This window comes from Erpetoichthys calabaricus, chromosome 6, assembly GCF_900747795.2.
Source record: "Erpetoichthys calabaricus chromosome 6, fErpCal1.3, whole genome shotgun sequence".
Taxonomy (NCBI): domain Eukaryota; kingdom Metazoa; phylum Chordata; class Cladistia; order Polypteriformes; family Polypteridae; genus Erpetoichthys; species Erpetoichthys calabaricus.
The window spans coordinates 204,701,848-204,717,315 of record NC_041399.2 but is presented as its reverse complement, the minus strand read 5'-3'; the positions used below and the strand labels follow the sequence as shown (position 1 = coordinate 204,717,315).

The 15,468-nt window shown below is 40.5% G+C and overlaps 1 protein-coding gene across 1 annotated transcript in view; it reads left to right on the top strand.

Moving 5' to 3' along the window:
* The window catches only part of acbd5a (acyl-CoA binding domain containing 5a), a 73,394-nt gene extending 64,408 nt beyond the window's left edge, over positions 1-8,986 (top strand). Inside the window, exon 13 of the mRNA XM_028804359.2 lies at positions 1,267-8,986. Within this exon, the coding sequence (XP_028660192.1) occupies positions 1,267-1,279 (13 nt within the window). The 3' untranslated portion in view covers positions 1,280-8,986. The remainder of the gene's footprint in view (positions 1-1,266) is intronic.
* The last annotated feature ends 6,482 nt before the right edge of the window (positions 8,987-15,468 follow it).

Sequence of the window (15,468 nt, the reverse complement as noted above, 5' to 3'; positions counted from 1 at the left end):
AGCACAGTGGCCTCCATCATCTGTAATTGGAAGAAGTTCGAAACCACCAGGACTCTTCCTAGAGCTGGCCGGCCATCTAAACTGAGCGATTGGGGTAGAAGGGCCTTAGTCAGGGAGGTGACCAAGAACCCGACGGTCACTCTGTCAGAGCTCCAGAGGTCCTCAGTGGAGAGAGGAGAACCTTCCAGAAGGACAACCATCTCTGCAGCAATCCACCAATCAGGCCTGTATGGTAGAGTGGCCAGACGGAAGCCATTCCTTAGTAAAAGGCACATGGCAGCCTGCCTGCAGTTTGCCAAAAGGCACCTGAAGGACTCTCAGACCATGAGAAAGAAAATTCTGTGGTCTGATGAGGCAAAGGTTGAACTCTTTGGTGTGAATGCCAGGCGTCACATTTGGAGGAAACCAGGCACCGCTTATCACCAGGCCAGTACCATCCCTACAATGAAGCATGGTGGTGGTAGCATCATGCTGTGGGGATGTTTGTCAGTGGCAGGGACTGGGAGACTAGTCAGGATAAAGGGAAAGATGACTGCAGCAATGTACAGAGACATCCTGGATGAAAACCTGCTCCAGAGCACTCTTGACCTCAGACTGGGGCGACGGTTCATCTTTCAGCAGGACAACGACCCTAAGCACACAGCCAAGATATCAAAGGAGTGGCTTCAGGACAACTCTGTGAATGTCCTTGAGTGGCCCAGCCAGAGCCCAGACTTGAATCCGATTGAACATCTCTGGAGAGATCTTAAAATGGCTGTGCACCGACGCTTCCCATCCAACCTGATGGAGCTTGAGAGGTGCTGCAAAGAGGAATGGGCGAAACTGGCCAAGGATAGGTGTGCCAAGCTTGTGGCATCATATTCAAAAAGACTTGAGGCTGTAATTGCTGCCAAAGGTGCATCGACAAAGTATTGAGCAAAGGCTGTGAATACTTATGGACATGGGATTTCTCAGTTTTTTTATTTTTAATAAATCTGCAAAAACCTCAAGTAAACTTTTTTCACGTTGTCATTATGGGGTGTTGTGTGCAGAATTTTGAGGAAAAAAATGAATTTAATCCATTTTGGAATAAGGCTGTAACATAACAAAATGTGGAAAAAGTGATGCGCTGGGAATACTTTCCGGATGCACTGTATTCCTGGTGCACTACAGTGCATATACAACCATAAATTTATCTTATACTTAATGTACCTCACAGAATTTTCTGTAATAGCAGGATCTCTTGTTTGACTTTTGATTTATGATTTATTTTTTCTTCCATTCTAGACCACTCCAGTGACTCTCGTCAGAAGTCATGCCACTGTAGCCCCTAGCTAAAGAAGGCACATGGACCTTGTACCTTTTGGCACTTCAGCATTACCTAAATGCATGTTAAACATTTAACTTTTGCACTACTGTGATGGGCTGCTTGAACTGGGCAGATCCCTCATGAAGTGAAGTTCAGAAAAGATCAATGTGATTTGTAATTACATGGAGCACTGCAAGGGTTTCACTTCAGATTAGCACTGATCCCTGTGAACTATGCAGTCAACTCATCGGTGATGAATAGAGCATCTAATTAATATTTGGCTTTGTACTATTTATCTAGTTTCAATGTGGAAAAATTTTTTATTCAGCTATGCTTCTGTGTACTTTTGGCTGAATGAATGCTTAAAAGCTTGATCTTAAATTAAGGTTTGTTAAAAGCAAAGGCCTGTTTCTATGTGCAAGATTATAATAACTGTAAATGGTTTCAATTAGAATATGTTGAACTGATTCTATTATTTCTTTAAGGACTTAGACATATTTATTTCTGAGGAAAAAAGTGAACAGTCATTATTAAATAACTTGGGCCTAATGATGTTTAACCTCAAAGCACAAGTGTGTTACAACTGGACAGCAAGTTGCGCGTTTTTCAGTCCACTGCGGGTGTAAAGATGTGAACTGCAGGTATCCTCACTACAACCTGTGCAGAAGGTACCACATTTACAATATATATTGGACATTTTTTTTTTGTAATGCAGATGAAGAAAGCCTCGGTGTTGCTTAATCTGTAGCAGCAGTTTGACACAAACAGTTGATGAAGGCAGATCTACACAAACCGCAATGGCTGCCATCGTGTCGTCATCTCTAAATGGATATCAAACTGTTGCTCAGTATTGTTCTGATATATTTTAACACCATTAATTTACAGTTTAAAATTAATTTCTTTACATCATTTCTGCTGGCCAAATTTTCATGGTTGGTACGTTTTGTAAAATTGGTTAGAGCTACAACTTTCACACACGCCCACTTGTTTTGCATCTCCCGTAAAACAATATGAAGGGTAATGGAGGTCACTTGCCTGATATCCTTTCTGAACATTTGGACTCTCTTTTTATACACATTGTCAGTAGAATAAAATACAGAACTACAATCGGCCCTCGATATATGACCGGCCTGACATGTGAACAACTTGGTTTACGACCAAAATTTTTGTTTTGAATTATGACCAACGTCTTTCGTTACAACCCGAATGCGGTCACGTGTATCCGCTTGTGCGATTGTAAACAAACAGCCGAGAGCGTTCGTAAGTGTCAGTCGGAGCCCAGATACGTGTGTTTGTGGACGTAATTTCGGTCAGTGCAGTGATTTATATAATTTATTTTGATAACTGCTATCAAAATGGCCCCAAAAAAGCTAGAAAAGAAGCTAAGGAAGGAAGAGAAGGTGACGAAGGTAAAGAAAGCGATCACAATCAAAACAAAGAAGGAAAGTGTGCAGAAATGCTGAGAGTGGCGTTCGTGTGACCGATCTCGCTAATATGTACAGCATTTCGAAATCCACCATGTCGACAATTTTACAAAGAAAAGATTTGTATAAAGGAAGCTAGTGTTGCTAAAGGTGTTACTCAAATTAGTAAGTCACGATCAACAGTGTTAGACGAGGTAGAAGAGCTATTATTAGTGTAGATAAACGAAAGGCAGATGGCAGGTGATAGCCTATTGGAGTCTGTAATTTGTGAAAAAGCTAGGGTTGTAAATGCAGATCTGTTAAAGGATAAGCCATCAACAAGTGATAGTGCTGTGGGAGGTTCAGAATGCATTATGGGTATTTCCATTATTTCTTATGGGAAAAATAGTCTTGAGTTACAACCAACTTGATTTACAACCAGCCCTCGCGAACGAATTGAGTTCATAAGTCAAGGGTCCACTGTATAGAGAGGTCCCTATTTGAGGTGTATATTTCCATCCCAATAAACAACACAACATTTTATACATAATTTTACTGTTATTATGGGGTTGAATGGAAGATCATGTTGGGCTAATCAGAGTCAGGCCATTATTTTACATTTTGCTAGTGCCAGTGACTGAAGAAATCTATGTGAATATTGTGGAATAAAATGATTTGTTAAATCTAGGAGTTTGAGAACCAATATATTATAGATATAGAGTGGGTTGAAAAAGTATTCGACCCCCTAGACCAGGGGTGTCAAACTCCAGGCCTGGTGGGCCACAGGTTTTCATCCTAACCCTTTTCCTAATCAGTGACCAGTTTTCACTGCTAATTAACTCCTTTCCCCTTCATTTTAATAGCCCTGTTTTTAAGGATTCAGTCCTCTGAATTGATTCATTTCTTTATGAAATGGCAGCCAAACAGAAATGAGACGTGAAACGAGCCAACAGATGAGCAGCTAAACTGGGATTTCAAACTCCAACCAATTTCACTCCAACAAATCTAATGAGAAGCTGATTCTTGCTGTTAATTAAGCCCGTTATTTAATTCTGTGGCCCGTTGCTGCTCTCATTCTGCCACAGCAGACGTTTCCAAAACTGTTGATTTTCTGTTCGTCAAAATGTTTTGGTGACCTGAGAGATCAACCTTACCGAGACCTTCATTTTTCTTTAATTTCAGATACTGTGTGATGGGCACAGGTGAGCTGGTCATGTGGCAGCTCGTTTTGTGTCTTATTGTTTGGCTGCTAATTAAAAAAAAAAGAGACAACTAAGGGGCCTGAGTCAAGTTAATTAAAACTAAAGCAAAAGTTAATTTAAAGCAAAAACTGGTCACTAATGAAGAAGATGGTTAGAATGAAAACCTGTAGCCACTGCGGCCCTCCAGGACTGCAGTTCGACACCCATGCCCTAGACAATGTTAACATTTCCTGTAATATTTTGCTTTGAAAATGCATCTTTAGTTTCATACTGTTGCATATAAATGAGGACCTCTTGGACAATAAATTTTCACAAAAAAATCCTGAAATTTAAATTATGCTGCAACGATAAAGAACGTATCAGTGAAATCTGCTGTTGAATAAGTATTCAACCCCTAATAGCTTAGAGACTGTATGATTGTTAACAGTGTAATAAGGGGAATGAAAACGGGCGTAAACAATCGGGCAATGAATCCTCTAGTGTGTTGACTGGCCTATAAGTGATTCTTTAGGCCTGTAACAGAAATCAGTACAAGTGGCTTATTTGGTGAAACCTCAAAAACTGACAAAAATGAAGACAAGGGAACTTTCTAATGACTTGAGATGCACAGTGATTAAGAAGTTTAAAGATGGCAATGGTGCCAAGAATATTGCCAAGCTCAATAGCCTCAGTGTGTCCACTGTGAAGGCCATCATAGCGAAGTGGAAGTCTAGTGAAGCAGCATAGGTCAGGCCGGCCTGTTAAAATAGCCAAGAAAATGTCAGGAAAACTAGTGAGAGTATTAAGAGCAAATCCTAAGGTGACTCTCAGTGACTATCTGCAGCTGGAGTGGATGTGCACAAGACTACAATATCCAAGGGACTGTATGGCAGAGTTGCCAGAAAAAAGCCAAAACTAAAAAAAATGTCATCTGAAAGCTCGATTAGAATTCGCTAACAGACATCATGACAAGAGTCCTGCTTTCTGGAGTCACGTACTTTGGTCTGATAAGACCAAAATTGAACTTATTGGCCTCAACATAAAGGCATTTGTATGATGGCTGGAAGGGACTGCCAATGATCTGGCAAACACCATACCTACCCATCAAGCATGGTGGGGGGCAGCATCATGCTTTGGGGCTGCTTCTCTAGGGCGGACACTGGGTCCCCTGTCTGTATTGAAGGACGAATGGATAGTAAGAAGTATATCCAGACTTTGGTAGAAAACCTTCAAACGTCAGCCATGAAATTGGGACTTGGATGACGCTACCACTTTCAGCAGGACAATGACCCAAAACACTGTGCAAAAGGAACCAAAGCATGGTTTGACAAAAAGAAGATCAAGGTTTTGCAGTGACCTAGCCAGAGTCCGGATCTGAATCCGATTGAAAATTTGTGGCGTCATCTCAGAATTGCAGTTCACAAATGAAAGCCTTTAAACGTTGCCAGGTTGGAGCAGTTCTGCAAGGATGAATGGGAAAAATGGCCTCCATCCAGATGTTCCAAGCTTGTAGATGGGCTATCCAAAGCGATTTGAAAGCAGTTAAATACCACAAAGGTTGTTGCTACCAAGTAATAACTGGGGGTCATGTTGAGGGGTCCATTACTTTTTCAACAGCATTTTTCACAACATGACTGTCAATTTGCATTTGTTTAGATCACCAAAGCCCTAAATGTTTCAAAATATGTACACAGAGAAATAAAAGTTCACTCAGATACTCTGCATTTGTGATTTTTAAAGGTTGCAGTGATGCAAGATGGAAATACGGTGGCCTTCCAGAGGGGGTCAAATTCTTTTTCAACCCACTGTAAATAGTTTAGTCCTAAATCTTTTTTGGCTTTCAGCCTTACTAAGGTTAGCTCATTGTTAAGTCCGGCTCTTTACTGAGTAGATGCTCGGTGTGCTCTTAAACAAGTTCTCAGCTATAATGCAAATTTGTCTACAAATAAGAATGTGCATTTTTATGGGCTGTTTGATGGTAGTCAAGTCTTTATTCCAATTTCAGCATTGCTAGTATTTTAATCCTTTTCAAGACTTTGTTTGAACAACACTGATTTTGATTTATCTGTTGTTGTCAGAAGTATCTAACGCAAAAATTCAGAGAGCTGATCTTGAAATAGATAAAGTTTATTGTGAACTCAACTTTTAGATTGAGATGAACTTAAGCAGGTTTAATGGTTCGCCTCATCCTGTGTTATTGAATGATTTGAACAGGGAATGTTTTTGCGTGATCAGTGAAAAAGAAAACAGTCAAACAAAAACTGTACAATTTCATTTCTATAGATTATTGTGACATGATATTTTTAATGCCATCTCTATTAATCAACATGCACCAGTCACTACTCAAGTGTAAGTGGATTATGATTAAGTGGTGGGAGGTTATGTTAGCTGGTCATTAAATAGACCAAGAGATTTTGACAGCAAGTCAAAATGAGCTCAATGGATAAGAAATTCTCGGAACAAATAAAGTAGTCCTTGGTATGTAATCAGTCATTTTTTTTCCTTAAGAACATAAATGTTTTGATAAGAACTTGCTATTCCAAGCCAAATAAAGTTCATCAGCCTCTGCTCACCTCTTTTAAAAATATTGACATGTAAAGTATTTTGTATCTGTTGTTCTCTGCAGGGAGAAATGACCATAACAGTCAGTGTGCAGTTTTCATCGTTGACTCCGTGTTCTTGCTGATTTTGACCTAACACTAAAACCTTGGATTGCGAGTAACTTGGTTTTGCAAGACAAGCTAAAATTTTAAATAAATTTTAACTTGATAAACGAGCGAGGTCTTGCACTACGGAGTAGTATGTATACGCTTTGTCCGCCGAGTGTCACGTGATCACAACTGAGTTGATGGTTCATCTCTCTCTCTCGCTGCAGGATTGTGGGTAATCGTCTCCCATGCTTGGTCTCAATCGGTGTGCCTCACTCATATAGTCAACATCCGTACGAGCGTATACGGTTTACTATAGCATTGTGACCACGTACTGACATGCGAATCCCTGTCTTACACCCTAAAACACGAAGCTGAGTCTCAGTACTTTAGCAACACCAGCTTTATTCAGCGTGAAACAGGAACAGCGCGGTTATTTATTGTAGCGGGATCTGCCACTCACAGCAGTCAGGCAGGGCCGTGACCAAGTAGTACTGTGCCCTTGCATTTATAATGTTCCTCCTATCACCCATTGACGGCAGGCGTTTCTAGCAAGACCGCGATCTGTTTGGATTCGCTTTTGTGGTAAACTGCTACTGCGCTGACAGCCTGCGGTTGCTTCGGGACACTCTTCCGCGTGTCATCCTGTTGGGGAGAATCCCAAAAGAGTTTAGAAACCTTACAGTGCATAAAGCATTTTTTTATTTTATGTCCAAGTGTAGTGACTAATCAGGCAAAAGCAACTGTCATTGGAGAGGTTCCTTGTTGAAGTCGCAAAGAAAAACATTCCAGTGAGCCCACAGAGAGCAGGGATTCCATTAGTTAGAGTGAAAGTTGTCCTACACAATAACCTCCTCCTCTCTCTCATCTCCCTCACACCAGCCATGATTCTTTTCTAAGGTAAAGTACAGGTTAATTTGTTTTATGTATTTTTACTTTATATTTTGTATTAATCACAATTCTATTAATATTTTTAGGTTGTAGAACGAATCATCTGAGTTTCCATTATTTTTTAAGGGGAAATTCACTTTGATAAATGAGTGCTTTTGATTATAAGCACGTTTCCAGAACGAATTATGCTCACAATCCAAGGTATCACTGTATTTTGTACTAATTCTGAACACTTCTAGCCTGTCTCCTCCTGATCACCATTTCCTTGAAGTGTCTGTAACTCCTACCCTGCAGTTCTGGAATCGGCCACGTAGCTCCCGTGTGGACTCCCCAGTGCGGTGATTTTGGTGATACGGACAATTGCTCATTCTTCATCTTGTTTGTTTTCTCCAAATCTCTTTAGCTTCAACAAAATTTGCAGCAACACAACACCAGCAAAAGTTACTTCAGACATTTAACATCATAAAAGTACATTATCATTATTTAGTGATGGCTCTCTCGTCTGTTTGTAGTGTTGATTAACACATAATGCAGAATAAACTAAAGTGAAGCCACCATTTTAAACAGTGCGATCTGTGTGCCCAGTGTACTTCCCGCAATGCGTTTGGTTGTTCACTTGAAAGCTGCCTTCACTTTCTTCCTCTGATAAAGAAGTGAAGCAAAATGACCCCTTTTATTGGCTAACTAAAAAGATTACAATATGCAAGCTTTCGAGGCAACTCAGACCCCTTCTTCAGGCGAGATGTAAGATGCCTTGTAGAGCTCTTTCGATCTCAGCACAGGCATAACATGCATTTTAACAACAACAAGCAGCAAACCAAATTGAATGGCCTGTCATTTTCTAATCCGCTTAATCCAGACCTCTGTGGCCGAGTGCTGTATCCCAGCAAGCACGGGGAGCAAGTCAGGAACTAATCCTGGACAGGAGGCCAGTCATTGCAGGGCACTCATTACATCTCGCCTGAAGAAGGGGCCCGAGTTTCCTTGAAAGCTTACATATTGTAATCTTTTTAGTTAGCCAATAAAAGGGGTCATTTTGCTTGACCTCTCGCCACATCCATAATGGCTAACGCAGTACAACACCCTAGTTCTACCTCTGATAAAGTAGCATTTGGTGTCATTCATTTGTAAACTTGTACATTAGCATATTCCAGCCAAAAGACTGAATGATGTACAGCTTTATGGTACAAACCCATCCCGTTATTGCAGTTCTGTTCTTTTCTTTTTATCTCGTAATTCTTTTATTCAGTTTCAGTTACTCGAGCAATCTTCTGTCTTTTTCTCACTTGGGAGTTCTGCAAAACTGTTTGCTTTTAGTTTTGGTTCACCATTTCAAATGGTTAATTGCTGTAAATTAATTTTAATGTAAATTTGTTAATAGTTGTACAGTAGAGATTCTAGATACATTAATATAAAATATGCAATATTTTAATTGCATTTAAATGGCTGAGTATAGAACTCTATATTCATTTATTCTTTGATTGTAAAGTGTGCAGTCATATCTAAATGTTCAAATCTTATAGATGCAATTTTACTAAGCTGATTGCTAATAAAAAGAACATCTATTTTTATTCACCTAAAGTCTGATTTCAGACATTTGTAAGCATGAATAAAGAAAGAAATAATGTACTAGAAAACAAAGGCATGAATAAAATTTTCAAAGAAAAAAAAAAGTGTTGTCAATACTTACCGAAAAATAAAAATTGCAGAAGGTGTACAGTTATTAACAGTGTAAGTGACCCATTGTAAGAGTTGTGACAGGAAAATCTTTTTGGGGTGCAGTCATGTGAAAAAGTAAGTACACCCTATGACGTGTTTTTTTTAACATACGTGGACAAGTCAAGAGTTGATCTTCATTTACAGCAGTGCTTCCCAAACTCAGTCCTGGGACCCCCTGTGGCTGCAGGTTTTTGTTCCAACCAGATTCACAATCGGTGATAAGAACTGATTTTTAGTGAGCTGGACTATCTCACCCCCCCCCCCCCCCCCCCCCCCCCACCTACCTTATTTTGCTTTCAGAAAAGCACCTCAGTGTGATTTTTTTTTTTTTTTTTTTTTGAAACATTTCTATTTTTTTGTTATAGCTTTAAATGCTTAACTCTTTTGTTGTTTTCCTATTATTTTTCCCTCATTCTTTGTAGTGTGCGCCTTTCATTGTATCCTAATAGTGACAATTAAAAAAACAAGCAAAGCAGACACTCCAGAGAACACTAAATGATGAAAGACGGCAACTCAAACTCCCTAATTAGTCGATACTGGAAAGGCAGAATGGAAATCAGGATGAACAAAAATAAAATGCAAAAAACAATTACATTGTCCACATATAACTGCTTAATTTTCATTAAAATCTATTAACACAGTTACTTTTTTTTTTTTTTTTTTTAACTTCTACACTGACCCCAAAACATAGAAACTGGGAAATAAGAGCTCCCTTAATTAGGCTAGGAGTCCAATTAAAAACAGAAATGGTAAATAAAAACTTGCAGCTCCAGGGGGTCCTCAGGGCCGAGTTTGGGAACCACTGATTTAAACTGTACCTTTAACATCATTCTGGACCAAAATCAGACAGCCTTGGTGTCCCAATCCCTCCTAATCCACTAACAGCTGTGTTTGGTGGGCACACAGAGGGGCTTAAAGTCGAGAAAGACACACAAACTGGGATTGCCTTTACTACACTATTGGCACGTAGACTTATTTTGCTGAACTGGACGAATCCTAACTCTCCTGTTCTAAGTCAGTGGGTAACTGATGTTGTATATTTAAAACTGGAAAAAATCTAATTCTCACTTAGAGGATCTGTACTGAACTTTATCAAAACCTGGCAGGATCTAATCAATAACATTTTAGAATAAGCATTTAAATTGGGGAAGCAGGTTCTCTCCCCTCTTTTACTCCGTTTATCTTTATTCATTTATTAATTTATACATTTACTTATTTTTACTAGCTTAAAGTTTTACTCTGCTGGCCTAGCTCTCTCTTCTCTGGGAGGAGGTTGATTTGTCTCAAACCTATTTTTGTAAAACTTGAGTTATTTGTATGGAATGTTATTTGATTTTAATAAAATCAATAAAATCAAACAGTACCTTTAGATAAAGGTTAGATATTACAACTAATATCTAATTTATATTTTGTAGTTCATTGTATACTTTGGTAAACATAAATGCAAATTTCACATGTTGAAAAAGTGCAACCCTACACTTATCACAATTTCATCATTAGAGAGGATCTTGTCTAACCCTGTCCTGTTATTTAAACTAACCCAAAGATTCACTTTGAGGGTGGCACAGTTCCAGACGGGCGGCACGGTGGCGCAGTGGTAGCGCTGCTGCCTTGCTGTAAGGAGACCGGAGTTCGCTTCCCGGGTTCTCCCCGTGTCCGCGTGGGTTTCCTCCGGGCGCTCCGGTTCCCTCCCACAGTCCAAAGATATGCAGGTTATGTGGATTGGCGATCCGAAATTGTCCCTAGTGCGTGGGGGTGTGTGTGTGTGTGTGTGTGTGGGCTGGTGTTCCTGCCTTGCGCCCTGTGTTGGCTGGGATTGGCTCCAGCAGACCCCCGTGACCTTGTAGTTAGGATATAGCTGGTTGGACGATGACTGACTGACAGTTCCAGACCAGGGTTTGTTTCCCAATGCCTGTGTGGGTTTCCTCACACTGTCCAAATTCATGCTGGTTAGGTGAATTGGCAAGGTTAAAGTGGCCCATGAGTGTACGTTCCTAACTTGCTCCCCATGCTTGCTGGGATACATTCTGGCCAGCCCTGCCACCCTGGTCTGGATTAAGTTAGAAAATGACAGGCCATTCTGTTTGGTTTGCTTGTTGTTGTTGTTGAAATGCATGTTATTCCTGTGCTGGGATCGAAAGAGGTCTACAAGGCAATATTCCTCAACCTATTTGGTGTTCCAACCCACTTTCTCCCCATACAAGTGTTTTTGTGACCCACCTAGAGAAATTCATTCTTGGTAAATTAAACACAATCTTCACAGCATCTCCCTTTGGTGAACTGAGCATGATTGTTAGGAGTGGAAGAGGGATCGAGCACAACTGCTGAAGTGGTGACCTGCCACAATCCACCACCGATATAAGCAATAGCAGGTTGCTAAGGCATTCAAAACAAAGGGGTCTGGGAAGGGATTTAAAAAATCTCCAAACCACTGGAAAGCAACCATTCCACTACCTGGAGGATCATCTACAAGTGGAAAAGATGTCAAATAACCAACTTGTCTAGGCCAGGCCACAGAACACAAGATGCTGAAAGAAGCCTCTAAGAACCCCAAAGTTTCATCACTGGACCATCAGGTAGGTCTTACCATTGTTGATGTCAAAGTTCATGAGTCTACCAATCGAAATGGGCACCACAAATTAGAGGTGGGCCAATTGCAAACCTGTGCTGTCCACAAGGAACATCAGCGCAAGACTAAAGTATGTCTGTGAACACCTAGCCAGAGATAGGGACTTCTGGAACAATGTGCTCCAGCCAGCGTAGGCAATGATAGTTATTTAGCCACAGAACTATAAGACATGTTTGGTAAAAATCAAAGACAGCATTTGACCAGAAGAACCTGATAGAAAGTGTAATGCATAATGGTGGACATGTTAAGGTTTGGGGATGAAAAGCCTACCCTCATAGAATTCACTAGGAATTCCTCATTGTAACAGGGGATGCTTGAGGATAACGTGAGACAACCTGGGAGATGATGGATGCTCAACCCAAAAGTGTACTTTGCAATATGACAATGGCCGTAAGCATACCAGTAAATCCGCTAAGAAATTGAGGGTTACAGAATGGCCAAGTCAAAGCCTGGACCTGAATCCCATCAAGATGCGGAAGGGGAATTTGAATTGGGACAACCCTCAAACATCACACAGCTTATCCATGTAGAATTCTTGGAGTGGAGTTGACGTCAGGGACTGGTATGCTGTTATGGGAAAAGATCACTTAACCCCTTGTAGACGAATGTCGCGAAATCGCTTCAAACCACTTCCACCCTGAATGCAGCCGAGTTGGCGTATGTATTCCGCCAATGCCAGTTGATGCGTATTTGATACGTACCAAGGATCGTATTCAAAGCTCTGGTCATGCCATCTAGCAGTCGTGGTGGAAACTGGATCCACCTGATGGAAGCAAAGGGTTAGTGTGGCTATTAATTTGACTATTAATTTCGAGAAATTGTCCAAATTTGAGATAAGTTGTGCTAAGATAAAAATATGTACCAGCTTATTGTTTGCTTGTGTACTATATTCAGATGAACACTCTCCACTTAATTTCAACAGAGCGTAATTGCAGACCACAATACCTAAGAGGTCAGCTATGTAATGCCCCAACATCACAAAACGCCCTCAACGTCAGTCACGTAACACCCATTGCATTACACTATGGTTAACATTAGGGGCCCGTTACCCTATGGTTAAGATTAGGGTTGTAGGAGGGTTATCTAAGTCAAAGGGCATTTTGTTACTGATGTGGGCACCACCTGACCTATGTCATAGGTATTGCAGGCTGCAGCTAGACCCTTCTCCTTAATTAGCATCTGCTTGACAGCAAAAACTCAAAAGTATGTCTTATTTTATATAATTGTAAATAAAGTTAGGCAACAAGGGGTTAAGGGGGCAGTACCTGCTATTGGAGCCAAGGAAGGACTTAGTTTTTCCATATCTGGTCCTGTTTTGTTGAATAAATTATTGCAAAAATCAAGTATCAGTAGAGAACTAAATTCCAAACATTCATTCTCACTTATTCAATGTGAACCACAAACACAAGAAGTAGAATGTTGGTTGAAGATGAGCCAAGGTCAGATCCACCTTTCGCACTGATCACAAAAGAAAATGTTGGTGTGAATTGTGTTATGTATAATGGAGAATCAATGATCGATGATATGCGAGATATCAGACACTATTAGCATGAATTGTAGGTTATTTGAATCTGTTCTTCATGAAAAATTAAATATGACTGAGGTGCTCAATGAAGGCCCTGAAATAAAGCGTCCCCACATCCATTATGCTGAGGAGAAGCTCAAGATAATGAATTTGGACTGGGACAAGTTAAACACGAATTTCATAACTGGGGAAGACGCTGGACTACCTTATGATCCAGAGATCCAAACCACATTTGAACTAAGAAGAATCCCTTAATAAAGAAATTCAAGGTCTGAACTAGTGTGGGTAACATCATGTTCAGAGAGTAGTCCATACTAATGGCTTCAAAAGGTTCACATTAACTGTTCAAAATTACACAAATCGACTTATGCAAATGGAAAAACAAAGTATATACTCACGGATGAGTTCTCCCACGGCTAAGCCGGGACTTGATTTTACTGTACAATTTCTGGGATTTTGTAATGTTGGTCATATAAGTCAAATGCGGAAAACTACCGCTATTGGTCCAAGAGATTACGATATGCTAACACCCACCTGAGAGAGTAACCACGGAGCACACAGCCTTTTTATTCTATGTGGGTGCTGCAATGCGCTGTATCAATGTGTGCTCCTAACCTCTCCCTCTCTATTGTGCCCATGGGACCACAAATTATTCCGAAGTGACATTTTTTGGATCTCACACCATCATACACCTTTATTGTAAGAACATCACTCATCTATGATGGAGTGTTCGATCAGAAGAAAATATGAAGCTGGTTTTAAATTAAACGTTGTTGAAGTGGCGAAAGAAATTGGTAACTGCGCTGCTGTAACAAAATTCAATGTGTCTGAGAAACTGGCACCAGATTGGAGGAGGAAAAAAGATGTCAAAAAAGACGGGCATTTAAGTCGGGGTCTGATTTTATGAACGATTTTTCGGGTTTCAAGACCCGACTTATACGCGAGTATATACGGTATGTGGAGAGGAAAGACTGTCGACAACCTGCTTCTACTTCACTATGAACGGACGGAGTGGTGGCTCTGAGGCTAGGGATATGCCCTGGCAATCGGAAGGTTGCCGGTTCGAATCCCGTAAATGCCAAAAGGTACTCTGCTCTGTTGGGCCCTTCAGCAAGGCCCTTAACCTGCAATTGCTGAGCGCTTTGAGTAATGAGAAAAGCGCTATATAAATGCAAAGAATTATTATGAAACATCTTTCGGCATGGACGTATAGCAAAGGCTACGCTGTAAAACTAGATTGTAGGAGATCCCAAATCCACCTTTCACTCCAGACCTGATCCTGTCTTATTAGCTGCTGTTCCCCAATATAAAGGTCTTCCTGCATGGGACGAGTTGTCCAGATGATGAGGATGATATCATGGCTACAAAAGGCTGGTTACACCATTAAGATGAAACATTTTGTTTGAGTGGTAAAGAAAACTTTATTGATGAAACGCTTTACGACCTCACAGATAAAGTGTCCCTAGTTTGAATCTTGTGCGTGGCGATTTTGAAATTGGCACATTCCCCATTACTGCTTGGTTTCCTCCCACATCTCCAACTATCTGTTGCTCAGTTGACCATCAGCTCCAGACCGACCCTGGCTGAGCGAGTGTGGTTGGGGGCGAACTGCTGTGGTGTTCAGATCTGATGGGAGAGGCTTCAGTCCCCTGACCCTAAACTGAATTAAACAGTTTTGAGATAATGTCATGTGGTAAGTTTCACGTATGTTTTAATATGTGTATCAGTGTTCAATGAGATGATGTTGAAAAAGAAAACTGGTGTGGTTTTACTGCTGTTTTTTGACAGGCATGGCTCAAAATTATGTGATACGCAATGCTAGATCCAGACAATGACAAATTTGTCGGGCCCCTTATAAGCTCATTGAAAAAGTGTCATCTGGCTCCTGAAAAGTGCTAAAATGAGAGCCAATTGTCCACCGTGTATCAGCATGCCTTTGATATGTCATCAAGTAAAGCAAAGCAACTGTGACAAGAGATCAAGTATCGCTTATTCTACAAAGACCTTCTAAAATGGACCTGACAAACTTGTTGAGAACCCTAGAGAAGATCCTAAAGCATTGGATCGGAGCGATTTTTCAAACTCGCTGTGTTCTTGAATTTGTATCACACATCTCCAATTGTGTAATCAGTCATTCATTTGATTTAAACGGAAAAATGTAGTCGGTCACCCTGACGTTTGGCA